Raw genomic sequence first — 25,219 nt, 5'->3', positions numbered from 1 at the left:
TTTTAAAAAGGTAAAGTTTAGACCAGAAAGTGGGCCTAATGTGATTTATTTTCAGGCTTATGCTTTAATACAGGCAACAATGAAAATATAACAAAATGCACATTTATATACATTTTTGCCCCAAACCCCTTCTTTCAAGTGTTCGCAGGCACCATCAAAAACACAGTTGTCTCTTTTCCCCTTTGAGTATCATCCCTTGTCCCCCAAACTTACTTGAAGTCAAAATCTGAGTTTAGAGGGTGTGGGATCTTCTTAGTTGAGTTGGCAGGTAAACTGGCGTGCAGCTATCTTTAGCTGGCACAATTGGTTGCTTTATATCTGCCTGGAAAATATTTATCCTTCAGAAGCTTATACTGTGTAAAATAAGGGTTAATCATCATCTGATTCTTTTCACTAGGTCTTTCCTAGAGGGAGGTTTTCTTGCTGAGAGGGTGAAATCCATGAAAAAACTACTGATTTATGTACATCCAGAACCTGAAAAGTTTATGGTTTGAAATGTTAAAATGATTTAGATTTTAGAAAGATTTAAGTGAAACTGACTTTTTTTTTTTGAAACTGACTTTTTTTAAGTCCTCTTTTTAAGGAAAACTTAGAGAACAAAAGAGTAAACTTGCTTTTCCTCTTTTGATTATTCACTATATTGAAAAGTTAAAAATATATCTGGAGTATAAGGAGGACAGGGTCACATCTTTTCATGTCTGTTCTCTTGGTGCCCAATCCTTAGGCTCACCACAAAGATTTACTGTTGGATAAATAGAAATTTCACATGAGCAGATTAAACAAACAAACAAACACATTCCATGTATAAGTGAACAGGAACTCTTTTCTCCAGCTCAGACAAAAGGCCACTTCCTTTCCATTTCACATGGAAGTGAAACTTAGCTGAAGAAAATGAAATGAATGAGTAGGGCTGGATTGAGACCTATTGATCTTTCTTTTCTACCCGTGACAGAGACATGGATACAGAGGAATATGTTTCTCTTCTAAGAAGAACGGTAGCATAAGCATTGAATAAATGACAGCTGCCCTTGCACCTCTGTTGCGGGTGAGGGAAGGACACTCAGGAAGGGGTAGGACTGTGTCTTAGGGAGATAACTATTGCACAGCCTGCACTCATCGTGGCAGAGTGGAAATATAGGCCTGGCGTGGTCAGATGTCTGGGTATTTAAATGACAGCATCTAATTGCAAAAACAATAACAACACCTTGTGGACCTAGGTGAATATATCTGCAAGCTAAATGCAGCCAATTGAAAACGTTTGCACACCACTATAGAAATTTATTTTTCAGATTATTCTTAATAAAGAGTAACAGAAACAATAATAAAACCTTATTCTTCAGCTTATAGGATATTTTTATAACTGGTATCCCATGTGGTCCTCCCAAGAACTCTAGGATATAGATATTCCACTTCACAGAGGAGAAAATTAAGGCTCAGAGTGAGTAGATGACAGCTCCAAGGCACTCAGTAGCACAGGCCTTGGGAGGCTGAGCCAGGGCTGGAGCTCAAGACTCCTGTCTGCAAGTGTCATACGACTTTTATAAGCCCCTGCCATTTGTTTTATGAAATTGATGACCTAGTGCAGTTACGTTAGAACTCTTGCCATCCTAAGCGTTATTCTAACTCTTACCTCCAAAATCACAATTGAAATCCACAGGTAACATCTCATTTGGAAATTGTGGAGCTAGTTGAATAGCTATGTTGAATTATTCAAATGCAATAATAATAATAGCTAGTGTTAACTGAACACTTACTATGTGCCTGGGACACAAAGAGCTTACATGCATTATGTTATGTAATTCTCTCATACATGTTTCTCTTCTATCCATTTTACAGATGAGGAAACTGACCTCTAGACAGGCTATGTAACTTAATCAAGATAATCCTGCTAGTAAGTGGCAGAGCTAGGTTCAAACCCAGTTACAGAGCCTGTGCTCTTAACTATAAACATGTATCCTTCATTCCAAAGAGTCATGCTTACATTTAAGTTTGCTCCTTGCATGTGTAATTACAAAGAATAAACCACCTGTTCAGTGTATTCTCTGGGCGGGGGAGCGGTGGAGGGAGCGGAATACACTGAGCAGTGTGGAAGAGGGGTTAGAAGCACACACTTTGGACTCAGGCAGATCTGAACTTGAATCTCTGTTACCAGCTGGCTCACCTCCCTGCATCTCTGTCCCTTTGTTCCTAAAATGGCATAAATAACACTTGCCTTCTGGGGGTGTTGTAAAATCATGGATGTACAATGCTTAGCACAGTTCCTTCAACATAATTAGAACAATGAGAGAGTTCTGCTATTCCCAAATGTCCTTTTAAAAGCTATACTCTTAACCATACTTTTCTAGCATTTAGGTATGGGGAAATTCCTTGGGATGCTTCAAAATTACAAGTTCCTTTTAAAGGGTAATTTATAGACTTATGACTCTGAGTACCAAGAAAAGACTGCTGAGACACCATGCCCAATGTGTGTAAAATTAGTCATGAAAGACATGTTATTTCATGCATCTGAGTACATAGAGTTCAGGTTTACCCTGGCTGGATTCCCTCCTACTGTTGGCCTTTGTCTAAAAGAGTGAGACTGACAACCAAGTATTTGACACAGAAAGACCATATGCATATTTTGGAGGTTTATTCTAGAAGAAGTTCTTTGTTGGTTCAGTCTTCTAAGTCATTATCACATTATCAACCTACTTGAAGAGGAGGACCATACTTACCTGACTCCCCCAATTTGTATCCAGTGCTGTGCTTAGAACCCTGTTCATATTTTCTCATTAATTCTCACTACAGTGAGATGTAGGTCTTACATCTACATGTTCAGGAAAGGCAACCGCAACTCATGGAGGTTAAACCACATGTCCAAGAATTCCCAGTTACTGCATGCTGGGGCATGTGAGGCACTGGTCCAATGGTGTATGAGTTTGGATTTCATGCTTTTAGCAACAGCAGCAACTGTTACTTGAAGCATGAAAAGAAGTGGTCAGAAGACAGGATAGGTCACAGAATTCATGGACAAACTGAAGAACTGAAGAACTAGAGTGAGGAAAGATAGGGACCAGGAAAACTCTGGGGATCCAAGTAGCAAAACTAATGGGCAGACTCATCAGGGAACCCTGTGTCATTCTGTCCACAATCCAAATTCTAGGGAGAGAGCATTTGAGTGCCCTAGCTTAGGTCACATGCTCATCCCTTGCATAGAGGAGGAACACTGATCGCCAGCCTACGCTAGGGCTGTATCCATTGAGGGAATGGGAATACAGTTACCAGGGGAAGGGGGAGTGGACCTGGGCCAAAGAGAACCGCAATCACTATACAGCATTACAGAAAGCCTTTAAAGAGCACAATTGCCTGTACTCTACAAGTGTCCATACATCTTATGGGGTGTCAGGTACCATGCAGGGGCTGCAGGTGGAGTGAGGGCTAAGAGATCTCTCTTCTTCAGGAGCTGATGCTGTTCCACAGCTGCTTAATGAGGGCCAGTCCCTGTAACAGAAGTGAGGCATCTGTTGCCAGCTGAGTAATGTCCTTGCACACATCCTGGTCCATAGAGCCAAAGTGAGGAATGAGAGACGTCTCCAGAGTTGGACCAACCGATGAGATTGTTTCTGAACTGGAGATGTAAACTATGTCTCCTTCTCCACCAACTCTGTTTCCTAAGGCTTGGAGTAGCACTTAAACATGTAGCTGTGGGGAGTCAGTAAATGCTTGCCGTTTGCAGGAATTTAGCTCCTTTCTTAAGGCGTTTTAGGAAGAAGTTTGCAAGTGTGGGATCTAGGATGCATTCTGACACCTCCCTGTGTCACGATTTCCTTTACAGTAAAGTGGAGGTGGGCCCTGTAATACGTCTCATCCCCACCCTGTGAAGCTGGATGTGAATAAAGCTGTGTGTACATGAAAACACTTTGGAAAGTAAAGAACATTAAAAAAATGATTTTCTCATCTCTTCCTTTTGAAAAAAAAAAAAGAGAGAGAGAGAGATGCTCGTAATCCAAATCACCTAGTGCCATCTCTTGTAAATGCTTGAATTCTGGAATGAGTTTTTAAGATCATCTATGATTGAACTAAAGTTATGCTGTTTACCTAGTTGTCATGAAAAAAACTGAGAGCTGGTAATACTTGAGTTAGCACAAATTATTCCCCAATAAAGACCCATCTTTTGCCAAACTGAGGTGTCCAACCTCCTAGTGTTATTGTTCTTTTTATTATTTTTTCGTTTTGGAAGCATCCCAACATACCCCCAAAACTTAGAAAATAGCCAAGTTAAAACAAATCGCCCATATTTTAACTACCTTAACTGCTAGTATTTTGATGTATTCTTTTCCCAAGTTTGAAGCATCCTTTAAAAATATAGTAATTATAGAGCATGAACAGTGGGATCGTAGTTTTTCATTGATTTTTTAAATAAGTATTTTTCCATGTCTTCGCATCACCATCAGTTTCAACAAACTAACCAGTCAGACCTCTAAGTAGTAAAAGAAAAGAAAATTCTCTAAAAGGAGTGCCTCTGCTCTTTAACTGAGGCCTCACAGCTGGCCAGAAAGTAAAGTGAGGACACTGGTTGTTCAGGGGTGCTGCCTGCTGTGTCCCTGGAAACCTGCTCCAACCAGCGCTTTCCCTGCCCTTTGTTTTGTTAGAGTCACTCCTGACAAGGGAAGCGTAGCTAAAAGCTGCATTCATTTCTGTCTCCACCTCTCTGTCTTTACACCCTGTTGCTTAAAATACCAGCAAGCCTCAGGGGAAGGTTTGCCCCAGACTGTCCCAGTTTTAGCCTGCAAGCCCTGCATCCTGGGAAACTCCTCGGTCCAGGGCAAACCGGGACAGTTCACCCCACCAGGAAGAAGTGGGCGAATGTGTGCAGATCCTTCATAAGTGGCCAGCCCGTTGAGGTTTAAGCCTTGTCCTGGAACTTTTCTGTCTCTCAGGATGTGGGTGGCCAACACGTGCCCTCCGGCTTCAGGACCACCCAGCCCTGTGCTACACCCACCTGGCTTCTCAGCTCACTGTCGCCAGATCCTGGGATATCTCACCCACTCACCCAGCCCTGGAGGCACCCAACTGGGATATTCCTGTGGGGGCTGAAGAGAGTAAATGTGACATTTAGATAAAAATAGAAGCTCTGGAATTCTTATAGTTAAGGCAGCCTTAAATGCCAGCTCTGAAATCACTTCGCTTGATCATTAACCTGATTTCTTTTTTTGTTGCACTTGACTCATGTGCCCTTTCGTAGTTAAAACTGTTTTCCTTGCTTTGCAAAGGAAGGATTTCCATTTGCCCCCAAAAGTAGGCTTTCTGCACATCACATGCACAAAATTACGCAGTCCAGCCCTTCACTGCCTCATTCTGGAGTGTTAGTATTCTTGTTTATGATGTCTTGAAAAACAAGGGAAATGGCTCAGGGATGGGCTTCGTTTCAATTCATTTCAACAAACGTGTACCCTAATGCTGTACATATCAGCCTGGTTTTGCTGTAACCTGTGGAGTTTGCTATCATCCCTCAAAGATGAAAATTCAAACCAGTTTCAGAATATCCTGATGATAGTAAGGTAACAATATCCTGATGACACTCAGAAAGATGCAAGCTTCATAGAGTAGCCACGAAGAGGAAAGATGGCTACATACGCTTGTGTGTTTGCTAGGTCATCAGCATCTTTTCACTGAATTCTAGAAGAATTACTTTATGGATGATTATCTTCGTTAATCAGCTATAATCAGGCCTTCCTAGGATGGTGAAGTATTTAAGCCTTGTTTCCTGGTACAGATCATGTGTAATTGTTTCCAAACTGTTGGCAAAACAGCTGTAGGAGTTTTGCATGGGCCATAAGTATTCAAGGTCTTTGAGGCAATTTCTTTGTATAAACAATGCAAACTTCTATTGCTATAGTTGAGTTTTTTAAAAAGGCTTTAAATCCATCAGGATTTTCTGCAAGGGGGGGTTCTTCATAGGAGAGTGGATGTGGTGATGATGACTGAGTAACATGAAAGACCCTGTGTTCCTATAGGTGAGGCCCAGGGCTCTTTCATCTTAGGCTGAATCCTGGCCCACTGCTGCTTGAGGATTTGGAGTGTGTAAAAGTCCTGGGCTTTTTAATTATGTATAAGCCTTTTAAGAAGCCTGTACCAGGAGGGCAGAGATGGAAACATGCAGTGAAACATTTTATATCCAGTTTGAGGATTCAACCGAAGGTCTTCACTTGAGTCAAACCAGAGCTTCCAAATAGATCAAAGGTAGCATGGAGTTGAAGAAAATCTCTTTGTTGGTGGTGGAGTGATAATACCTTATGAGAATCAACAAGTGTGAAAAATAGCCTAAGGAGAGTAGAAAACAAAGGGGGAAATTACTCAGATTTCCACCACCAAAATTAATCAACTCTATTCCTTTTTCTTAAAGATTCATTCCATATATGTAAATAAGGATGTCAATTTTATATATCATAATTGGGATATATATTTGGCATTCAGCTTTCCTACTTAACATTATGTGATAAGCATTTTCCACATTGCTTCATGGTTTAGTCCAACAGTTTATTTATTTTTACAAGAAAAAAAAATTTTTTTATTTACAGAGAATAAATGAACCACAACTATTTTGTGAGAAAGCTGATGATGAACAATTTTTTTTTAAAATCAGAATTCTTCTTGTGGCATTATCATCCACTGAGTTTGCACTTACACTATAAACAGATGTAAGATGGACATAGTATATGAGGCAGTAATTTTCAGACTATCAACAGGCAGTAAAGAGCACAGATCCAAAGAGCAGAGCAGTGAGCCCCATAATGTGCACTTCTGGAATGAAACATGGGCTGAGGAACACAAGCTTAAGATAGCCATCTCCTGAGTCCAGGAGAAAGAGGCTGGACTTAAGGAGAATGAGGTGACAACTTTGTAGTCCAACAGTTTAAATGGCTTTGCAATATCCCATAGAATTTCTGTACCGTGGTTATTGAACCACTCACTAATATGGAACTTTTAGACTGTGTTCAAATTTGTCATTATAAAGTTTCAGTGAATATTGTTAAATATATATATTTTTTATTTCTTTGGGCTCATTTTCATAGAATTTATTCCACAAACTGGGATTACTGGGACAAAGTCTCAACATTATAAAGTCTTTGCATTAAAAAGTGATGGTTGCTTTCCTGAAGAGTAATGCCATTCACACTGTCCCCAGTAGCTTCACAACTTCAGCAGCTTTGGGTATTATCTGAATATCTTGAAAGCTGTTTGGGAAGAAAAGACCAGAGTTGCCTCAGAGTTTCTCCTATAGTACCCATCAACTTGGCTAAAAAAAAAAATGTATCTTAGGCATTTTGAAGGACATTCCTCATTTTTGACAAGTGGCTATCCTATTTAAGAAAAGAGGTCTTTGGAAGTGGCCTAGCAGACATGTTTGCCTCCAACAAATAACAAATTTGAGGCACCTGCATCTATCTGTCTGCCTCAAAAAATTATAGTTGTCACTGAAATGTAGGAAGGGAAAGCAACATGGATTACCAGCAGCCACGAGGGAATGCCCAGCTTGCCAGCTGCTGCAGGGCCTGAAAAGTGAAAATAATCAAATGCAGGCTTCATGACAATCCCCGTGTGTACCATTCCTTAGTTCCACTGAACTGTAACCACAGTCTTCTTCCTTAACATAGCCATGCATCCAAGTAAAACCTATATTGCTGGGTAATACAGCACAAATGCTTTTGCAACAAGAGAGATGTTTGCAGATTCCTATGAAGAATCATACTTTTGGAAGAATGCAGTGGTTGAGACAAGGCTTGAGTTTATTTCAGGTTGTTGGTGTATGTAGCCAACAGGAAGAAAGTGACCCTACTGAGTTCCTGGGTTGGCGTCTCTGAGCAGTGCCCCAGAGCAGCTAACATTCCCTTTTCTCTCTTGTGTGCACTATCTGTACCTAGATACATTGACTGGCTTCCCCTGCTGAATCCTGCATTTGCTCATGGCTCAATTTCGTTTCAGGTTCTAATCTACAATGGCCAACTGGACATCATCGTGGCAGCTCCCCTGACAGAGCGCTCCTTGATGGCCATGAACTGGAAAGGATCCCAGGATTATAAGAAGGCAGAAAGAAAAGTTTGGAAGGTCCTTAAATCTGATCCTGAAGTGGCTGGTTATGTACGGCAAGTGGATAGCTTCTATCAGGTATGAAAATGCTTCCCAGCACGCAGGTTTTGAGAATGGGATGATGAGATTGAAACGAAAGCCCGAATACCCCTAAGACATGGTCAGCCTTAAGCAAAGTCATACAACAACCAAAAGGTGTCTTCTGTTGCCCTCCTTTCCACAGGGAAGGGTGATCTGAGTTCATATTAAAATACAAATACTCAATGTTTAAGACAAAAGTTGACAGACAATAGTGTAGGTATTATTTAAGAGATAAGGTGACAATTAAAAAGATTAAAAAAAGGATAATACTCAACCCCAAAAGGTGAATCATTAATGAGAGAATTAGTCTATTTGGGGAACAAAAGAGAGCGTGAACAAATTACATGAGGAAGGTTCAATGTAATCTCCTCTGGCAAACCTATGATCACATTCACGTATTACACATGGAACCCCAGGACAAAATCTATCTGATGCCCTAGTGTGACCTCTCCTTCAGGGGTCAGATGTTACTCTGGCCAAGTCTGTCCACTGCTCCTCCAGTTTGCAGGTCTCAGCTCCTCGAAGATGAATAGGTCTTCCTTAATGTTTACGCAATGATTACACTGTTTACCTCCAGAAAGTTTCTGGAGAAATTAAGAAAGCCCCTTAGTTTTGCTTAGTTAGTCTCAAGAGGAAAAATGTATTCTTCTAGACTTGATTTTATTCCCCAATTTTTTATGTGAGGTAACACTGGGACCTCAATTCTGTACCTCCAAGTATTTGGAAGAATAGCTTTCTAATGCTTGAGTTTTCCTTTAGGCAAATCCATGCTCCAAACAGAAATTAATCATAGGAATACTACTTCAAAAGTACTTTGCTTTGGAACTGTAAATGAGAGATCACAAAGTATTTTATCAGGGGTCACTGGGTTATCACCTGAATTACTCATTTATGTTTAAAAAAATGATAGATCCAGCAGAAATTACGGGTATTCTAATGTGAAAAGGTAGCCTTCCTACCCTACCCCAGTCATTCTAACCATTAAATAACATGAAATTTAACAGAAATTTAAATATTACACAAAACGTTAACTACCTTGGACAATGGAAACAGTTGAGAGACATATTTCTGGGCTCAAGTGAAGGTAAACTTTGAAAAGTTATAACATTACAGTTTCTAAATCAAGATAAATTAAAACAAAGAATTAACTACTGGTGGAATGGCAAACTAAATGTCTCAGAGCAGGAACAGTTCTGGCAGTATATATATGAAGTCTGAAAATGGGACAGGGAAGGACAGAAAGAAGTATCTGTTTACATGCAGAGAGATCTCAAGAGAGGATGGGAAGTGCCTTGTCAGCCCCATCTGCTTCTGTAAACTTGAGCGATCTTGAATCTGGTATTGAGTTGCGGACCACAATAAATAGTTAACTCTGAAGACAGATTCCAAAATATTGAAATTCCTGGACAAGTGGAGGCTCTTCAGTTGCAGAAAATAATCTGGACTTAATTTTTTTGTTTATTTGTCTCTTTTTAAGTAACACAAGTTATATAGCAATTCAAATATTTTTTAAAAAGAAAAAGTTCAACAATTTCAACATCTGAAATTGTATTTTAATTGATTCATATGTTCACAGGTACAGGTTTTTGCATAATTTTAACAGTGTAATATAAGGTTGATTCTACTTTGTTACTTACTGAGTTATAACATAATATGGAAAAGTGAACAAGTCACAAATATACAGGTAAATGAATTTTCACAAAGTGAACATACCCCTGTGACTATTACCTAAATAAAGAAATAGAATAGAACCAGTGCCCCTCCCCCCCCACCCCATAGTCACTACTCCCCTCCTCCCCAAAGTAACCACTGTCCTGACTTCTAATAGCCTAGATTACTTTTGCAAGTTTTTGAATTTTTATAAATGGACATGTTCAGTATGTACTCTTTCCTGTGTGGTATGTTTGCTCAGCTTTGTGTTCATGAGATTTATTTATTCTCTTTTTATATGGTAGTTGGGTACTTTTTCCTGATATGCTTAGAAATTTTCAGTTGTATGTCGGGCATTAAACAGGTAAAATTATGGAGGTAGTTTGAGTTTCTGGCTGATGATATTTATCTTCAAAGAGATTTTGCTTTGCTTCTGTCAGGCAATTAGAATAGAGGCAAGCACCTTTATCAAGTCTGGAATTGAGTGACTTTAAATCTGTACTTTTTGTCTCCCAAAGCTCCATTCAAGTTTCCAGTCTCTTAACTACCACGTTATGCTTGGTTTTGTAGCCTCTTGGCCGCTGAATAAACTATTGCTTTGACGTGGACAGGGCCAGAGAATGCCAGACTCAGTTTGTTGCCCTCCCTTCAGTTTGCAAGCCTGGCCCCTTGTAGTGGGCAGAATAATGGGCCCCCAAAGAGACCTTCCTCCGAATCTCTGGAACCTGTCAGTATGTTGTATCATATGGAAAGAAGGAATCAAGGCTACATATGGAAATAAGGTTGTTAATCATCTGACCTAGAGATGGGGACATTATTCTGGATTATCCAGATGGGCCAGTGTAATCACAGAGATCCTTATGAGTGAATGAGGGAAGCAGGTGAGTCAGAGTCAGAGAGGGTTTCAAAGATGCTCTGTTGCTGGCTTTGAAGATAGAGGAAGGACCATGAGCTAAGGAATGCAGGCAGCCTCTAGAAACTAGGAATCACAAAGAAACAGATTCTCCCCTAGAGCCTCCAGAAGGAATGGAACCTTGCCAACATCTTAGTTAGCTTAGCCAACATCTTTAGTCCAGTGGGACCATTTCTGACTTCTGACCTCCAGAATTATAAAATAAGAAATTATTGTTGTTTTAAAACACTTAAATTTGTGGTGGTTTGTTATAGCAACAATAGGAAACTAATACACCCCTTATATCCTGGCTGCCTTGGGTGAGCCTCAGAATTTTCAAGTGGGTGTGTTCTGTATTTTGTCCAGCTTTTCTAGTTTTTCTTAGTAGGAGGATTGAGAGCAACAAGTGTCTCTGCCAGTACAGAATGTGGCACTTGCTGTTTTGTTCTTTTAACATTATATCATACATATTTTCAAAGTTACAGTATAGATTCTTAACTTATTTTTAAGTAATACTCCATTGAATTGATAAAATTAATTTTCTTAATTACCCTCTAGTTGGCCACGTAAGGTTGTTTCCTTTTGTTGCTGTTATTATTATTATTAATTATAAGCTAATTTTCCAACTAATATCATGTGTGTCAGTAGTCCTACTGATCTACATAAACTATGCAAATAAATCAGGCAAAAAGATAGATTATGATTTTTTGTGTGCAAAATAAATGAAAGAGAAGAGGCAAATAAAAGATCAGAGTTATAAGGGATGGGCTCACCTACCTATATTTAAGTTCAATGATGATAAAGATAGCTTTGGTTTGTTGAACACTAAATATGTGCTGGCTGTTGTGATAGGTACTGCATGGATATTAGAATAACCTCTGAAAATTACATAATTTCCATTTTACTTACATGGGAGGAAACAGACTCTGAGAAGGTAAACAGTTAATCCAGAATCATCCAATGACAGCATTGGGATTCAAACTTTATTCAGTTTGTTCCCAGAGCCTGCGTGCCTATGTCTGTCAGATTGCCTCTGATACTTAATTGCCAGTAAGGTGGAGAATGTTAACTAAATAGAAGAGAAGAGAAACACTCAGGAAAAAAACTTATTTAATTTTTTCACATGTTTGAAAGACATTCGTTAGGCGTTCCTTAGGGGCAGTATAAAAAAAAAGCTATTTATCGGGCTTCCCTGGTGGCGCAGTGGTTGGGAGTCCACCTGCCGATGCGGGAGACACGGGTTCGTGCCCCCGTCCGGGAGGATGCCACGTGCCGCGGAGCAGCTGGGCCCGTGAGCTATGGCCGCTGAGCCTGCACTTCCGGAGCCTGTGCTCTGCAGTGGGAGAGGCCACGGCAGTGAGAGGCCCGCGTACCGCAAAAAAAAAAAGATATTTATCAATACTCATGAGGTTCTAAACTTACCTCCCATGATTAGAATACAGTAATACTTTCCCTGTGGCTAGAAATGAAGAAATATTAGATTAATAATGAAATGCCCACATTCTTTTATTTCTGATTGCATCCTCCCATTCACTGACTGGATGGTCTGGTTGCTATAAGATCAGCAGACTGTATATGATAATAAAGTCTACTCTATCAAGGAGATTTTACTCAAAGGAGGGAAGAAATAAAGGCAGAAAATAAGCAAATATAGACATTCGCAAATCAGATAATGCCAGAAAATAAAACTGGATGATGTGAAAGAACTGGTACAGGGACTACTTTGGATGGTGGATCCCAGAAGCCACACTGAAGAGGTGAGACAGTAAGACATGAAGCAGCCTCCATGTGCAGATATGGGCCAGTGTTTCCATGCAGAGAATGTCTAAATGTGCCAAGGGGCAGAAATAAGCTGGATGTGCCTGAGGAAAGGAAGGAGGGCCAGTGGATCTGAGGGAGGGATAGGGAAAGAGGGGAAGCAAAGATGGAGGATTGGCTGTGGCCATATCATACGGGACCTGGTGGGTCAGGGTAGAGTTTGTACTCAGAAAGTTAATCACATCCCATAGACAGAGCTCTAAACGTCTTGCTCTGGTTTGAGATCCCTTCCAGTGCAAATTCTGAGTATATTCATGCTCAGAATTTGGTATCTTTGACCCTCTACACACACACTCTTAATTGAGTTCTTTTTTCCCACAAGGAAAAATTGGCTTGTAGACATCTTTCTGTTGGGGAGAATTTTTTTTTTACCTCAACTACTGACTAGTTTAGGAATGATCATTGTTACTGAATAAAACTGTATACAGTATTAGGTTATATGGATATGTGTGTTTGTGTATGTGTGTTATACATGTGTATACCTATAAAATATGTAGAGACTGTGTAACAGAGTGGTTAGAGACCACTATAGAGTGGCCTCTAATACTATAATAGACTATTATAGTGGTCTCAGTACTATAATAGAGTGTTCCAGTGGCCTCCAATAGTATGGTACAGTGTTACAGGGGCCTCCAACATTATACTACAGTGTTAGAGTGGCCTCCAATACTATAATAGAGTGTTCCAGTGTCCTCAGTACTATAATAGAGTATTTGAGTCAGGAAGACCATGATTTGCCTCCTTAATCTTCTACTTAATAGCTATGTGACCTTGGGCAAGTTTTTCACCTCTCTATACCATGACTTCATTTCCTATAAAATAGGGCTAGTAATAATATCTACCTGTTATGGACTGAATTGTGTCTCCCTAACTTAGGATGTTGAAGACCTAACTTGGGATGTGTCTGTATTTGGAGATACGGCCTCTAAGGAGGTAATTAAGGTTAAATGAGGTCATAAGGGCAGGACCCTGATTCTATGGGATTAAGAAGAGACGGCAGAGAGATCGCTTGCCCTCTCTCTGTCTCAGCCATGTGAGGACACAGCAAGAAGGCAGCCATCTGCAAGCCAGGAAGAGAGCTCTCATCAGAAACCCAGTCAGCTAGCACCTTGATCTTGGACTTCCCAGATGCCCAAACTGTGAGAAATTTCTGTTCTTTAAGCCACTCAGTCTATAGTATCCTCATAGGATTATTGAGGGAACTCAATAAGCTAATTAGCTTAGAGCAGTCCCTGACTCATAGGAAACATTTGCTATTATTATTGTTACCGTGGATCACTTATAAGAATATACACACAAAAAAGGAAAATTATAAATGGTAAAAATCAAGATCAGGGAAAATATTTGATTTTCCCTTAGAGGAAAGTTGGAGTATTAGTATTCAGGCCATTAAGGGCAAACATGCATGCCGAGCTGCCAGGGAGCGATGGGCACGTCCTTAACCCCTGTCCGCCGCACTGCTTTATGATAAGAACCCCACCAGGCACATCCAGCGTGTCCTCCAGATCCTTTGATGGCTGCCTCAGCCACCTGTTATTCTGTGTCCCCTGGACCTTCCTTGTGAAACACTCCAGTGCCTGGCATCACACGTGTCCTGCTCGGTGCTGTGCACGGAACGCCCAGCTTGGGGGGCGAGATCGGGGCTGCAGGGCAGCCTGGGCCGTAGAGGTGGGAAAAGGGATTGACCACCACTCAGAAGCTTGTGGCAAATGTCACACTGAGCCCGCTGACTCTTGTGGTGAATGCAAAACACACTGAGAGATGAAATGGCACTCCTGTGGCTGCCAAAAACCGGCTAACAAAAGAAGCGAGGCCCACATATGTTTGTGATAGAAGTGTTTTACCACACAGCGGCAAGGGATCCGCGTTTTATGTAGGTGATTTTACAGTGCTGGCGGCGCTCCTTCCCCTAATGCCTCAGCGTAGGATTGGGGGTGGTGTGTGGAGATTGGGGGCAGGGGCAGGGATGAAGGAGGGAAAGGAGCTCTGGTGTTCACAAAGGCATTCTCTGTGGATTAAGGATACTGTTCAGATGTCAGGCATCTGATGATGAAAGAAACGGGCCTCAACCATGGACTTGGCTTTTTAGCATTTGACACACAGAACAGAAGCATGTGTATGTGTCTGCCAAAAAAGAAAACTCACTCTCTGCCAAACTCCACAGCTCTTAATTTAAAAATCGAAACCAAAGTAGACTTGTCTCCGGATGGTTCCCTAAAATGTCCACTTAAAGGAATGACAGCTCTCCCAGGGGACTGTCAAGGTACGGAGATGGGCAGCAGTTTCTCCATCAAGGGAGGCCCAGGAAAACCAACCAGCTCCATCAAGCCTTCGGAGGTCAGATGAAGAATGAGTGCTATTTGTTGCCCCTGGTTGGCCTGGCCTCCACAATCTGTGCCATTCTAAGACTTGCACCCTCCCTTGTTATATCATCTGGGAAGTCATGGGCTTTTCTGAGCTTCAGTTTGTTCATCTGTAAAATACAAGGTTTGAACTGAGTTATCGCTAAGATATCTTCAAAGAAAGATCTGAAATATATTTTCCATTAATGTCCGGAGGGGCTCAGTTTGCACGCAATATCGAATAGATAGTTGCCTTCAGAGTGCGATGTGTGTGTTTGTATGACTCAACAGTGTTGCAGTGTAGAACAAAGGTCTAATCCTCTCTCTCCCGCTAGCTGGTGACAACCCATGTCCATCACCGTCAAGGCCACCCTGCTGCTCCTTTTGGGGTCTTTCTCCAAATGTCACAGTTGCTGTTCATGATCTGTTTTGATGTTGCCACTGCTTTTGAAATGCAGGACATTTTGTTCTTACATCACTGAATTGTCATTTCAACTCCAAAGACTTTTTGATGCCACATTTAATATAAAATTTAATCAGAGTATAAAATTTTAATCAGAATATAAAATTTTAATCAGAATAATAACACTGATGAATTTCTTTAAAAACATCTTTCTAGAAAAAAACTTCATGAAGCTAAATTTTCTGAAAAAAGCATTTTTTCTATCTTGATTTCAATGAAAATACTCTAACGGAGGTTAATTATTTTGCATGTAAACATTAAAAGGAAGACTTGAGTCCCTGGTTAATTTTCATTCCTATGCAATCATACTGGGTGTAGCTTCTTCTACCATGAGTTTTGCATTGTTTCCAACAACTCTCTTTTTCTGATTGCAATTTGAGTCATCATTTATTTTATGTTTTCATTATCAATATCAGCTTAGGTTATTCAGTAATTACAGGATGGATTATCTCCATACTCTAGGTAGCATTTTCTGGTTGAAACAAATTTTAGATCTCATTTTCCAGGTGGGGAAACTGAAGCCCAGAGGTTAAGTGACTGTTCCAAAGTCTCCTACCCATTTCATGTCTGAGCTGAGATTAGATTCTAGGCCCCCTGGCTTCCAGCCCAGAGGTTTTCTACCTCACAAGGGCACCCACCTCTGGAATGATGGATTGGCAGTAGTAAACTAGTACAGTTAAAATTGGAGCCTGCATACATATCTGCCGTAATTAAAGCAGGCCTGAGAAATAATGTATTTTACTTCCAGTGTTAGCTGTTCAGTTACATGCATGTGCCCTTCTATAGACAGAGTATCGGGATTTTTAAAAAGGTGCTTGAGTTCAGTAGGTGGTGAGGCAAGGTTCATCCAGTGTTAAGAAAGGTTATAGCTTTACCTGGGAATTTCTGATGTTAGTAAAAGGACAGATGCTGAAATTGGATAAAATGAACAGAGGAAACATGGCGGGCAGAGCCTCCGAATGAGAGCGTACAGGGCAGCGTACAGGCAGAGCACACAGTCTGGTTTCTAATCTGGAGCGTAAAGGGTGAAAGCTGGGAGAGAAACTGGAAAGAGATCATGGGACCTTGATGGTAGGCAAAGGGGTGAGTGTTCCATTGTTTAAGTAGTGGGGGGCCACTGAAAGTTTTTTTTTTCCAATTTTTTTGATTGTGATAAAATATACATAACAAAATTTGCCATCTTAAAGTATACAGTTGAGTGGTATAAATGCATTCATAATGTTGTGCACCATCCATCTCCACAGTTTTTTTTTTTTTTTTTTTTTTGGCCATGGCTCACGGGCCCAGCCGCTCTGCGGCATGTGGGATCTTCCCGGACCAGGGCACGAACCTGCATCCCCTCCATCTGCAGGCGGACTCTCAACCACTGCGCCACCAGGGAAGCCCTCCACAGTTCTTTTCCTCTTGTAAAGCTGAAACTCTGTAACTAAACACCAGCTCCCCATTACGCCTTCCCCAGAGCCTGGCAACCACCATTCTACCCCGTCTCTATGAATCTGAGTACTCTAAGTATCTCATATAAGTGGACGCATACAGTGCTTGTCGCCGTGGAATATGTTTAAGCACATTTTCAAAGCTTTGGAAAGTTTAAAATGGCAGCAATAGGATGAATTCAGGGTAGAAAGAGGTCAGAGAAGGAGGATCCCCAGGAAATAGGGAGTCATGTTAGGAGCTGTATTGGAAGAAGGTTCTCCATCTGCTTCCTGAGACCACCCTCTTGATACTTGATTCTGAGGTCCTGAAAAAGAGGAGACAAGTTTTGTAATGTCTAAGCTGTGAGGACTGATCCCTGTTTGAGACATGGTATTTCCTGTGTAGTTAAACCAGCTTGAAAGCTAAGTATCCACAGGGAGCACCTGGCATGCTGGTGTCATCCTGGTGCCCTCCTCAGGCAGCCACAGTGAGTCCCCCAGCCCCCAAAAGCACAAGCCCTGAGCCATGACTTATACTTTGACCTTGACCCAGGTTTGGCTTATGGACTCCTCAGGACTGTGTTCTGCCAAACTCTTCTCAGGGGCTTCTCCCCGAGTTTCCAACAGGAATCAGACCTTCTGTTAGGGGTTACATACAGAGAAACCAAGGGAAGGACCCCACCACCCTCAAAGCTTGACTGTTTTGGAGAGTCGTGACCAATGGGGGGCGGTCTGGGGTAATGAGAGGAAGGTGGACTGTGGAGTTAGACCAACCTATGTGAATTTCAGTTTTTGCCATTTACCGGCTGTGGGCTGGTCACTGGTGCATGGGGGTGTCAGGAAGGCCAAAGGAGACACTAAGGATGGCTACCAATCCTTCAGCATTTGCAAGCCCTCAGGCCAGTGGTCTGCCACACACTTTCTTATACACAATTTTATGGAATACTCATAGCTCCCCTGTAAATTATGTGATTGTATTTACTAATTTATAAATGTAGAAACAGAAGTTTCACCTGGAAAACTTGATTAAGGCTTCAAATAGTAATAGCATCTGACATTTGACAGCCCACATCTTGCTCTTTCCCCGGCACCGCTGTGCTTTAAGTACCTGTGGGGGCCATGGAGCGGGAAGGATGGAAGATTCTGGTTGGCCACCGGACCAAGGCTACAAGTCTGCCCTTGGTGGTGGTGGTGACAGAGGTGGGGAGAGTGTGGGTGGTGGCCAGTGTGTTTGGCAGTGCATCCAGTCCACATAGAAGAGGCTGTTTTCGGGCTTCCCTGGTGGCGCAGTGGCTGAGAGTCTGCCTGCCGATGCAGGGGACATGGGTTCGTGCCCCGGTATGGGAAGATCCCACATGCCACGGAGCCGCTGGGCCCGTGAGCCATGGCCGCTGAGCCTGCGCGTCTGGAGCCTGTGCTCCGCAACGGGAGAGGCCACAACAGTGAGAGGCCTGCATACCGCAAAAAAAAAAAAAAAAAAAAAGAGGCTGTTTTCTAAAGAAAAGCAGAGTGCTTACAAGGAGTAGAAGGATGGGGAAAGCCCGGCGTGCAGACAGAAAACAGTTAACAACTACGGTTTCTTAATTGTGCTTTTCTAAAACTGACATCAACCATTTTGTTTCTTTGACTACACACAACTGAAAAATGGAGAATAGAATAACCACAGTCCTTCGAGTGGAAGGGAAGGTCAGGCTAGGATTTCATCATGTCCACGGATAATCCACAGAGAGAATGACTGAGCTGGCCACCTGCCTCTCTTGAACTTTCTGATAATTCTTTTTTTCTTTTAATTTAGAATTTTAAACATCTTAGGGAGCATTAGAAACTATTTCTGAAGAAACCAACAGTTCTAGAAAGGTCTTCAGCAAGTCCTCAGTTGCACTGACAAAATCAGAGTAAGCAAAGAGCAATAATTGTAACTATTGTATTCAACTGATTGATAGGGCATGAGAAGTTAAAACAGTATTTAATGGAGGAAAGTAACTGTTAAACAGATTTGAGACAGTGATTACCAAATGCAGCTAATTCCTGGGGAAATGTTTTGGCTTTGTTACAGAAATTGTTAAACAGAATCTTCATCTCTCTCCCAGCTCTTGATTTTTACCAAGAGGGATGGCCTGATTCATGGGTTCTTTGTCTCCATCTTCCAGACCTGGGGAAAGTTCTTCTGTCCACTTTTGGGAATCAGACTGTGGGCAGAAATTCAGACATAGCAATCAAAACATACCCCTGCCCTCAATATAAAACTTGTCATCAAGAACTTCACGGATTCTCCAGAAGCAGGCATTGAGGCAACGTTTGGAGTGCAAGATGTTTATTAGAGATTAACACCTGAGAAAGGAAGGGGTAGGAAGCAGAATTGGCAGAGGAGAAAACCAAACTATGATAGAGGCCTGACAAACCTTGGCCAACCTGCAAGGGAGCTCCAGAGACAGTAGTTTCCATCAGAGCATCTTACATCAGACAAAAATGATCAGGCCTTTATACCCACCGCCTCACTTAGTCACCAAATGTGGGATGCCCCAGGAAGCGCATCATTTTGGGGAAAGGCTGTGCTCTGCAGCTGAGGCAGACCCCGAAGGAGCTGGAGGCCGTCTGCTGACTGGACTTCCCACAGCTGGGCCGCAGGTCCGTCCTTGTAAGGGGATCTGATGATGGATCTGTCTACCACAAAGGCCACCAAGACAATGCAGTTGCAAGCTCTCAGGGTTTGTGTGGGGGTGGGTGAATAGACAGCAGCAGGAGTTGGTGGTTTGCCTAAGGCCACATGGGGTATTGGTCTTCCTTTGTTTGCATAATGTAAGCTTTCACTTGAGCTCTTAGTGTCATTATGTCTTCTATCTGCATTAGAAAGATGGATCCAGCCTTGTTTTTCAGTTCACATCAAGATTCCAAGATAGGAACAACAGATCTTTCGGGGAAAAGAATCAAGAATTGTCAGGAAATATTTCCCTTTTTCAGTTATTTATTACAGAATAAGAAATCGCTCCAAAACTTACTGGCTTACCACAATAATAATTTGTTATTTCTCACAATTATGTGGGTGGAATGGGCTCAGTAGAGTGGCTCTTCTGATTGGGGTAGGCCGAGGTCGCACACGCAGCTGAATTCAGCTGAGAGTTTGGCTAAAGCTGGGTGAGGTAGTCTCCTAGATAGTCTCCAAGGGAATCTCCTGTCCTCTAACCATGTAGTGTCCTGGCCTGGACTTCACAGCATAGCAGCAGGTCTCCCAACCTGAGAAGCAAAAGATGCCCGTCCTTTTAAGGCCAGGGTTCAAAAGCCCCAGACTGTTATTTCCACTGCATTCTCTTGGTCAAAGCAAATCACAGAGCAAGGCCATATTCCTCCTGATGGCAAGAATGGCAAAGAATTGGAACCATCCTTGTCCACTACATTTTCCTAAGCCATTGTGTCTCAACCCTTGCAGATGTAGATTCCCAACGCCTATTTCCAGATATTCTAACTTTACTGGTCTGGGGTAAGACCGGAGCATCAATATTTATGCTTCTTAGGGAATTTAGTATGCAGCTGGTTTTGGGGAACCCTGAACTGTGATGTCTTTTGTTCCTCTATTGATAAGGAAATGGCTTCCATCTTGCAGGAATCCTGTGTGGCTTACGTTTGGAGAAACTTCCGTTCTGATGCCTAAAGGGTGCTCTAAATCCTGACCTATTTTACTTACTTACAGGCCAACCAGAAACCTGAGAACGTAGATTTACTCTTAACAAACCAGCCATTGATCTGAAGCATCACATTTAGAAAAGTGTCCTCTAGTCAACAGTATTTACTGGTATGGCTCTGGTTCTCTGAAATCCTCAGCCAAAACCTTAAACTAAATTTTAAACCTCAATTCCCTGCCATGCATTGTAGGTTTACAAGTGATCTTTGTTCTCTCAAAATACTGATAGACCATTGGTAATTTAGACTCGTAGAAGAACTCTTTTATTTACTCAAAACATTAGCTTCCTTTTCCCAGCAGCATTCTGTCTCATACTGAAATGATGCGATCCTCATGTGCAAAGTCTTCTGTTACTTTGCAGCAAAGATACAACTAGATCAAGCAGGGTCTCCTGTAAACAGCATCCAGAGGAGTTCTCAGCACAGATGTTGCCCACCAGTCACAGTGTGTTTCTGGATATTAATTGTTGATCAAATACTATTGATATCATAGATTGATACAATTAGTTCCATGCCAAAGCAAAAATAAAAATGCAGTGATTTAGACTGAAGCCTTATCAGGAGTAAATTTAGCACTTCCATTAGGTGATCGTTAGGTTATTTAATAGATTCCTAACCTGGGGTAAGGGTTTGTGGTTAGGATTCAAGGGGTCAATGAACTTAGAAGGGAAAGAAATTGCATCTTTATTTTCACTAACCTCTAACTGAAGCATCATTTCCTTCCATTATGAATGTAGGCAACAAACCACAGCAGTAGTAGCAGTGCCTTTGACTTTGTCACCATAGAAAGCAGAGATATTTTCATATCAAATACAGATGCTGTTGCAAATAGCTAGAAACAATGCTATGACCATCACTACTTTAAAGTTACAGGAGTTATCAGACCCACAGGTTGCTCTTCTATATGTGTTTATATAGAAGGATGTATGTTGATGTATCACAAATTCATGTTTAGCTGTTTTGACCATTTCAATGTAATGGCTTCATTTGTAATCTATAATATATATGTATATATATCATGATATGAATCATAATATATATATGAGTGAATCGTGTTTAAAAACATTATTTTGAGAGGTATCTATAGGCTACACTGAACAACCATAGGGGTCCAAGGCTCACAAAAGACAAAGAACCCATGGATTAGACTATTTGAATTGTTGAAAATAATTCATAGACTCTCCCCAGCCCAAACCATGGACCACCTTTGGTGACCTCAGATTGAGAAGTTATGAGCTTGAATTTTATTTTTTATTACCTTTGCGATTCTCACTACTTCTATTATCACCATACTCAAGTGACATTATAGTTTAGGGATTAAGATAATGAATACTGTGTTAGACGTGGATTAGCTCCCAGCTCTACCACTTACTAGCTGTGTGACCTTGGGCAAGTTACTTAACCTCTCCAAGAGGTTCCTCATCTGTAAACTGGGGTTGATATTAATACGTACCTCTCTTGCAGAAGGACTCATTATTAGAATTAATTAAGATAATGCTCATTTATTACTTGACACTCTGTCTGACATCTAGTTAGCATGTAATACATATTTATTTTATTGTCTTTGTTGACCTCTCCTAGCATGAATCTGTTCTCACAGGGCAAGACGCTTCCCCCAACCCCATCTAACAGGGTCCTTAAGAGATATTATGTCTTAAAGACTCAGATGATGAAATGGGATGAGTATTATTCATCAGATAGGACTAGAAATACTGCAGTTGTATCTAGTTTTCCCTTCACCATAACAAGGAGACTGTCTTGATGAGAGATGGAAGAAGTAGAGGGGACTGGGGAGGTGTTCCGTGTTTTGCTGCATGGCAGTCTAACAAAAGTACATGAAAATCACTAAATTGAGTGATGAGATGTTTCTAAAGCATTGAGTCCCTTCTAGTTTAACAATAATCTGAAACATCCCTGTTGACAATAAATGAAGCATCCAGCCTTAATGCTTTTGTTCTGGTTTTGTTTTGTTTTGTTTTGTTTTGTTTCATTTGTACTGAGCTTCTAACATATAGAAACAGGGAAGAAAGGGAATATAGGAGCTTAGATTTAGAGAGTAAAAAATAATCTAGCAAAAACAAAAAACCAAATGTTTGGCAACTTCTTGCTCTTCTGCTGTCCAGCATGGAGATGTAGGTGTTATTTTTGTTCCTCTATTTATTTTTTTATGCAGCAACCAGAGCCCCAAGGTTTCTATTCTGGCACCAGCTCTGTCTTCTTGGAGCTGCTTGCCAGAGGGGGACTTCCCACTTTTGCCTTTGTTTCCTTCAATTGCTTCTCTGTATCCTCCTCCCCACTTATTGTTTTTAGATATAGGGTTCATCTCATCATCCCTGTGTTGGGCAGAAGGAAAAAGCACAACAGAGAACACGTTAAATTTCTTAAAAGATTCATTTTTGTGAGTTTGGCAGCATCAGTGGTGGGTTTTTTGTTTTCTTTTTTAGTTAAAAATTGAATAATATCCAAAAATACGTATCATACTTGTATAAGATAAAACAAACAATGATAAATGAATAGCCTTGTGCTTACCAGTCATTTAGGAAATGGAGCATTACCAGCAGCCCATCCCCTTCCCTCGCTGGCCCTGGAGGTAAACCACTGCCCTGGATTTTTTATCACCCTTTTCCTTTTTTAAAAAAATTAATAGTTTTACTGCAGATATACATCTCCATAAATGATATTTTACTTTTCATGTTTAATTTTATATAAAAGGAATTATTCTGGATGATTTTGCAATATACTTTTGCTCTTCAATACTTTGAAATTCATCGTGTTGATACATGCAAAATTGTGCTTCGTTCCTTTACATTGCTGCATAGTATTCCATTGTGTGATTCTATCATTTGTCCATTCCACTGCTGATGGGCATTTGGGTTGTTTCCAGCTTTTTGCTACTGTAAATATTGCTGCTGTACACAGTCTTGCAAATATCTCCTTGGGCCTGCGTGCAAGACTTTCTCTAAGAATAATTCCTAGAGGTGAAATGGATGAGTTCACAGGGTCTGAGCATCTTCAACTTCCTTAGGTAATGCCAAACTGTTTTCCAAATTGATTGTAGTCTTTCCAGTAATGTACAAGGGTTCTGGTTATTCCACTGTCTTGCCAACTCTTGGACTTGTCTCTAGGCATCTTTCAGCTGGGCTTGTTAAGTGGAAAGGGGCACTTAATGTCTTTTCCCATGTCTAATAAACATGGTCTGTCTTCTTTTTCTCTTGCCCTCTTTCCCATCTTCCTCTCTGGCTACCATCAGTTGAAAGACTGTAGCATCTACACCCAGTGAAAGGGTGGAGTGGACATGTCATATCCAAGTCTTGGTACTGCTTTGGTTGTGTGGATGCACTTTTCTTTCTGGATGGCCTGGGCTGATGCTGGCTATCAAAATAACCAGCTTTAAAAAAATTAGAAATTATTCCTTCAACACCTTATCACTTCAGCTTACCAACAGTGGCTCAGTATAAGAAGCAACTAATAAAATAGGCATTTCAACTTAAGCCTGGATTTGCGGACAAGGCCTAGACCACAGGGAGAAGAACCTGAATCTTTTTTCTAACGCAGCACAAATCCCCTCACTTCCATCACTTTTCCATTGAAACAACAAGGAAGTGAAGTTTTTTAGCCAGTCGCTTTGCTGTGAGTCTTACCAGAAAATTAAGAAGAATAGTAATTGGCAAATACTGCTCACCCAGTTCTTTAGCTAGCCTTTCTCACATCTGCTTTATAGGATCCTTCTCACTGACCTGATTTACTCACTTCCTACTGCTTGACACAGAAACCACAAAGAACTACTTCAAAAGAAAAACACTGATTTTATACAAGCCAATAAGAAATGTACAGCATTTTGGGGGACATAAAAAAACAATGGCTACCCTACATTATAAATTCTAGAATGAAATAGTTTTTGCCTTGTGGTGTTTTAAGAAAAGGCACAAATTTTAAAAGATGCTATTCAAGAACACTCTGAATATGTGTTTTTAAGTTGTTTAAACTTTTTCCCTTTTACTATAGCCTCAGTAACTGGTCTTAACTAGTCTCCTTTCTCTCCAACCTACCCTTCTCTCTGTGCTTTATCCAAAATGCAAGTCCGATCCTGTTTTTCCTTGTTTAAAATCCCTCACTAACTCCCTGATACCTGAAGAATAAAGTCTGAACTCTTTACATAGAAGAGTAAAGATGTTTGATCTGGACTCTGCTTCCTTCCCCAGCCTGGACTCTCACTCTCCCTCCTTCTTAACTAGAATCCTGAAAAATAAAACAAAACACCTTATAATTCCCCAAGCACACCTTACTGTTCTGTCAGCCAATAATTCCCATGGATTCCCTCCGCTTTTCTTATAAGGCCCTTCCTACTCCTCTGACTGCCTGGAAAACCCCCATTTGCCTTTCAGAGCTAAGTTCCAGCATCACCTCTAGGAAGCCCTTCTCCCAGAATTCCTTCTTCTCTGCAACTCTCTCTATGTACATCTCCTGTTGCATGTACCACACTGGGTTTTCATTTGCCTCTTCAATTGCCTTCTTCCTCTATTTGACACTGAGCTCCTTGAGGACAGGAATAATGTACAATTTATGATTGTAGCAAACCCCTTAGCACAGTTCCTGGCACTCAGTAAATGTTCAGCGAATTAGAATTAAAATCAAATTGTCCCCTACCTTATGCCCACACCCCTCTCATTTGTGTGTATATTCAAATACTGTAATTCTCAAGGAATGCAATAGTTGCTCACCATTTGTACACACCAGAATGTCTTCTAGGAAATAGACTAGACATGCTGAGATGATGAATAGTTCAAAACAATGCCCATCAAACGAAAGGATG

At 41.1% G+C, this 25,219-nt stretch overlaps 1 protein-coding gene across 1 annotated transcript in view; it reads left to right on the top strand.

Annotated features, from left to right (window-relative positions):
- The window catches only part of CPVL (carboxypeptidase vitellogenic like), a 101,252-nt gene that overhangs the window by 67,642 nt on the left and 8,391 nt on the right, over window positions 1-25,219 (top strand). Inside the window, 1 exon segment of the mRNA XM_065883857.1 lies at window positions 7,966-8,148. Coding sequence (XP_065739929.1) covers window positions 7,966-8,148 — 183 coding nt within the window.

Source organism: Phocoena phocoena, chromosome 9 (genome assembly GCF_963924675.1).
Source record: "Phocoena phocoena chromosome 9, mPhoPho1.1, whole genome shotgun sequence".
Taxonomy (NCBI): Eukaryota; Metazoa; Chordata; class Mammalia; order Artiodactyla; family Phocoenidae; genus Phocoena; species Phocoena phocoena.
Note: the sequence above shows the minus strand (reverse complement) of the source record. Positions and strands in the feature narration are given on the sequence as shown.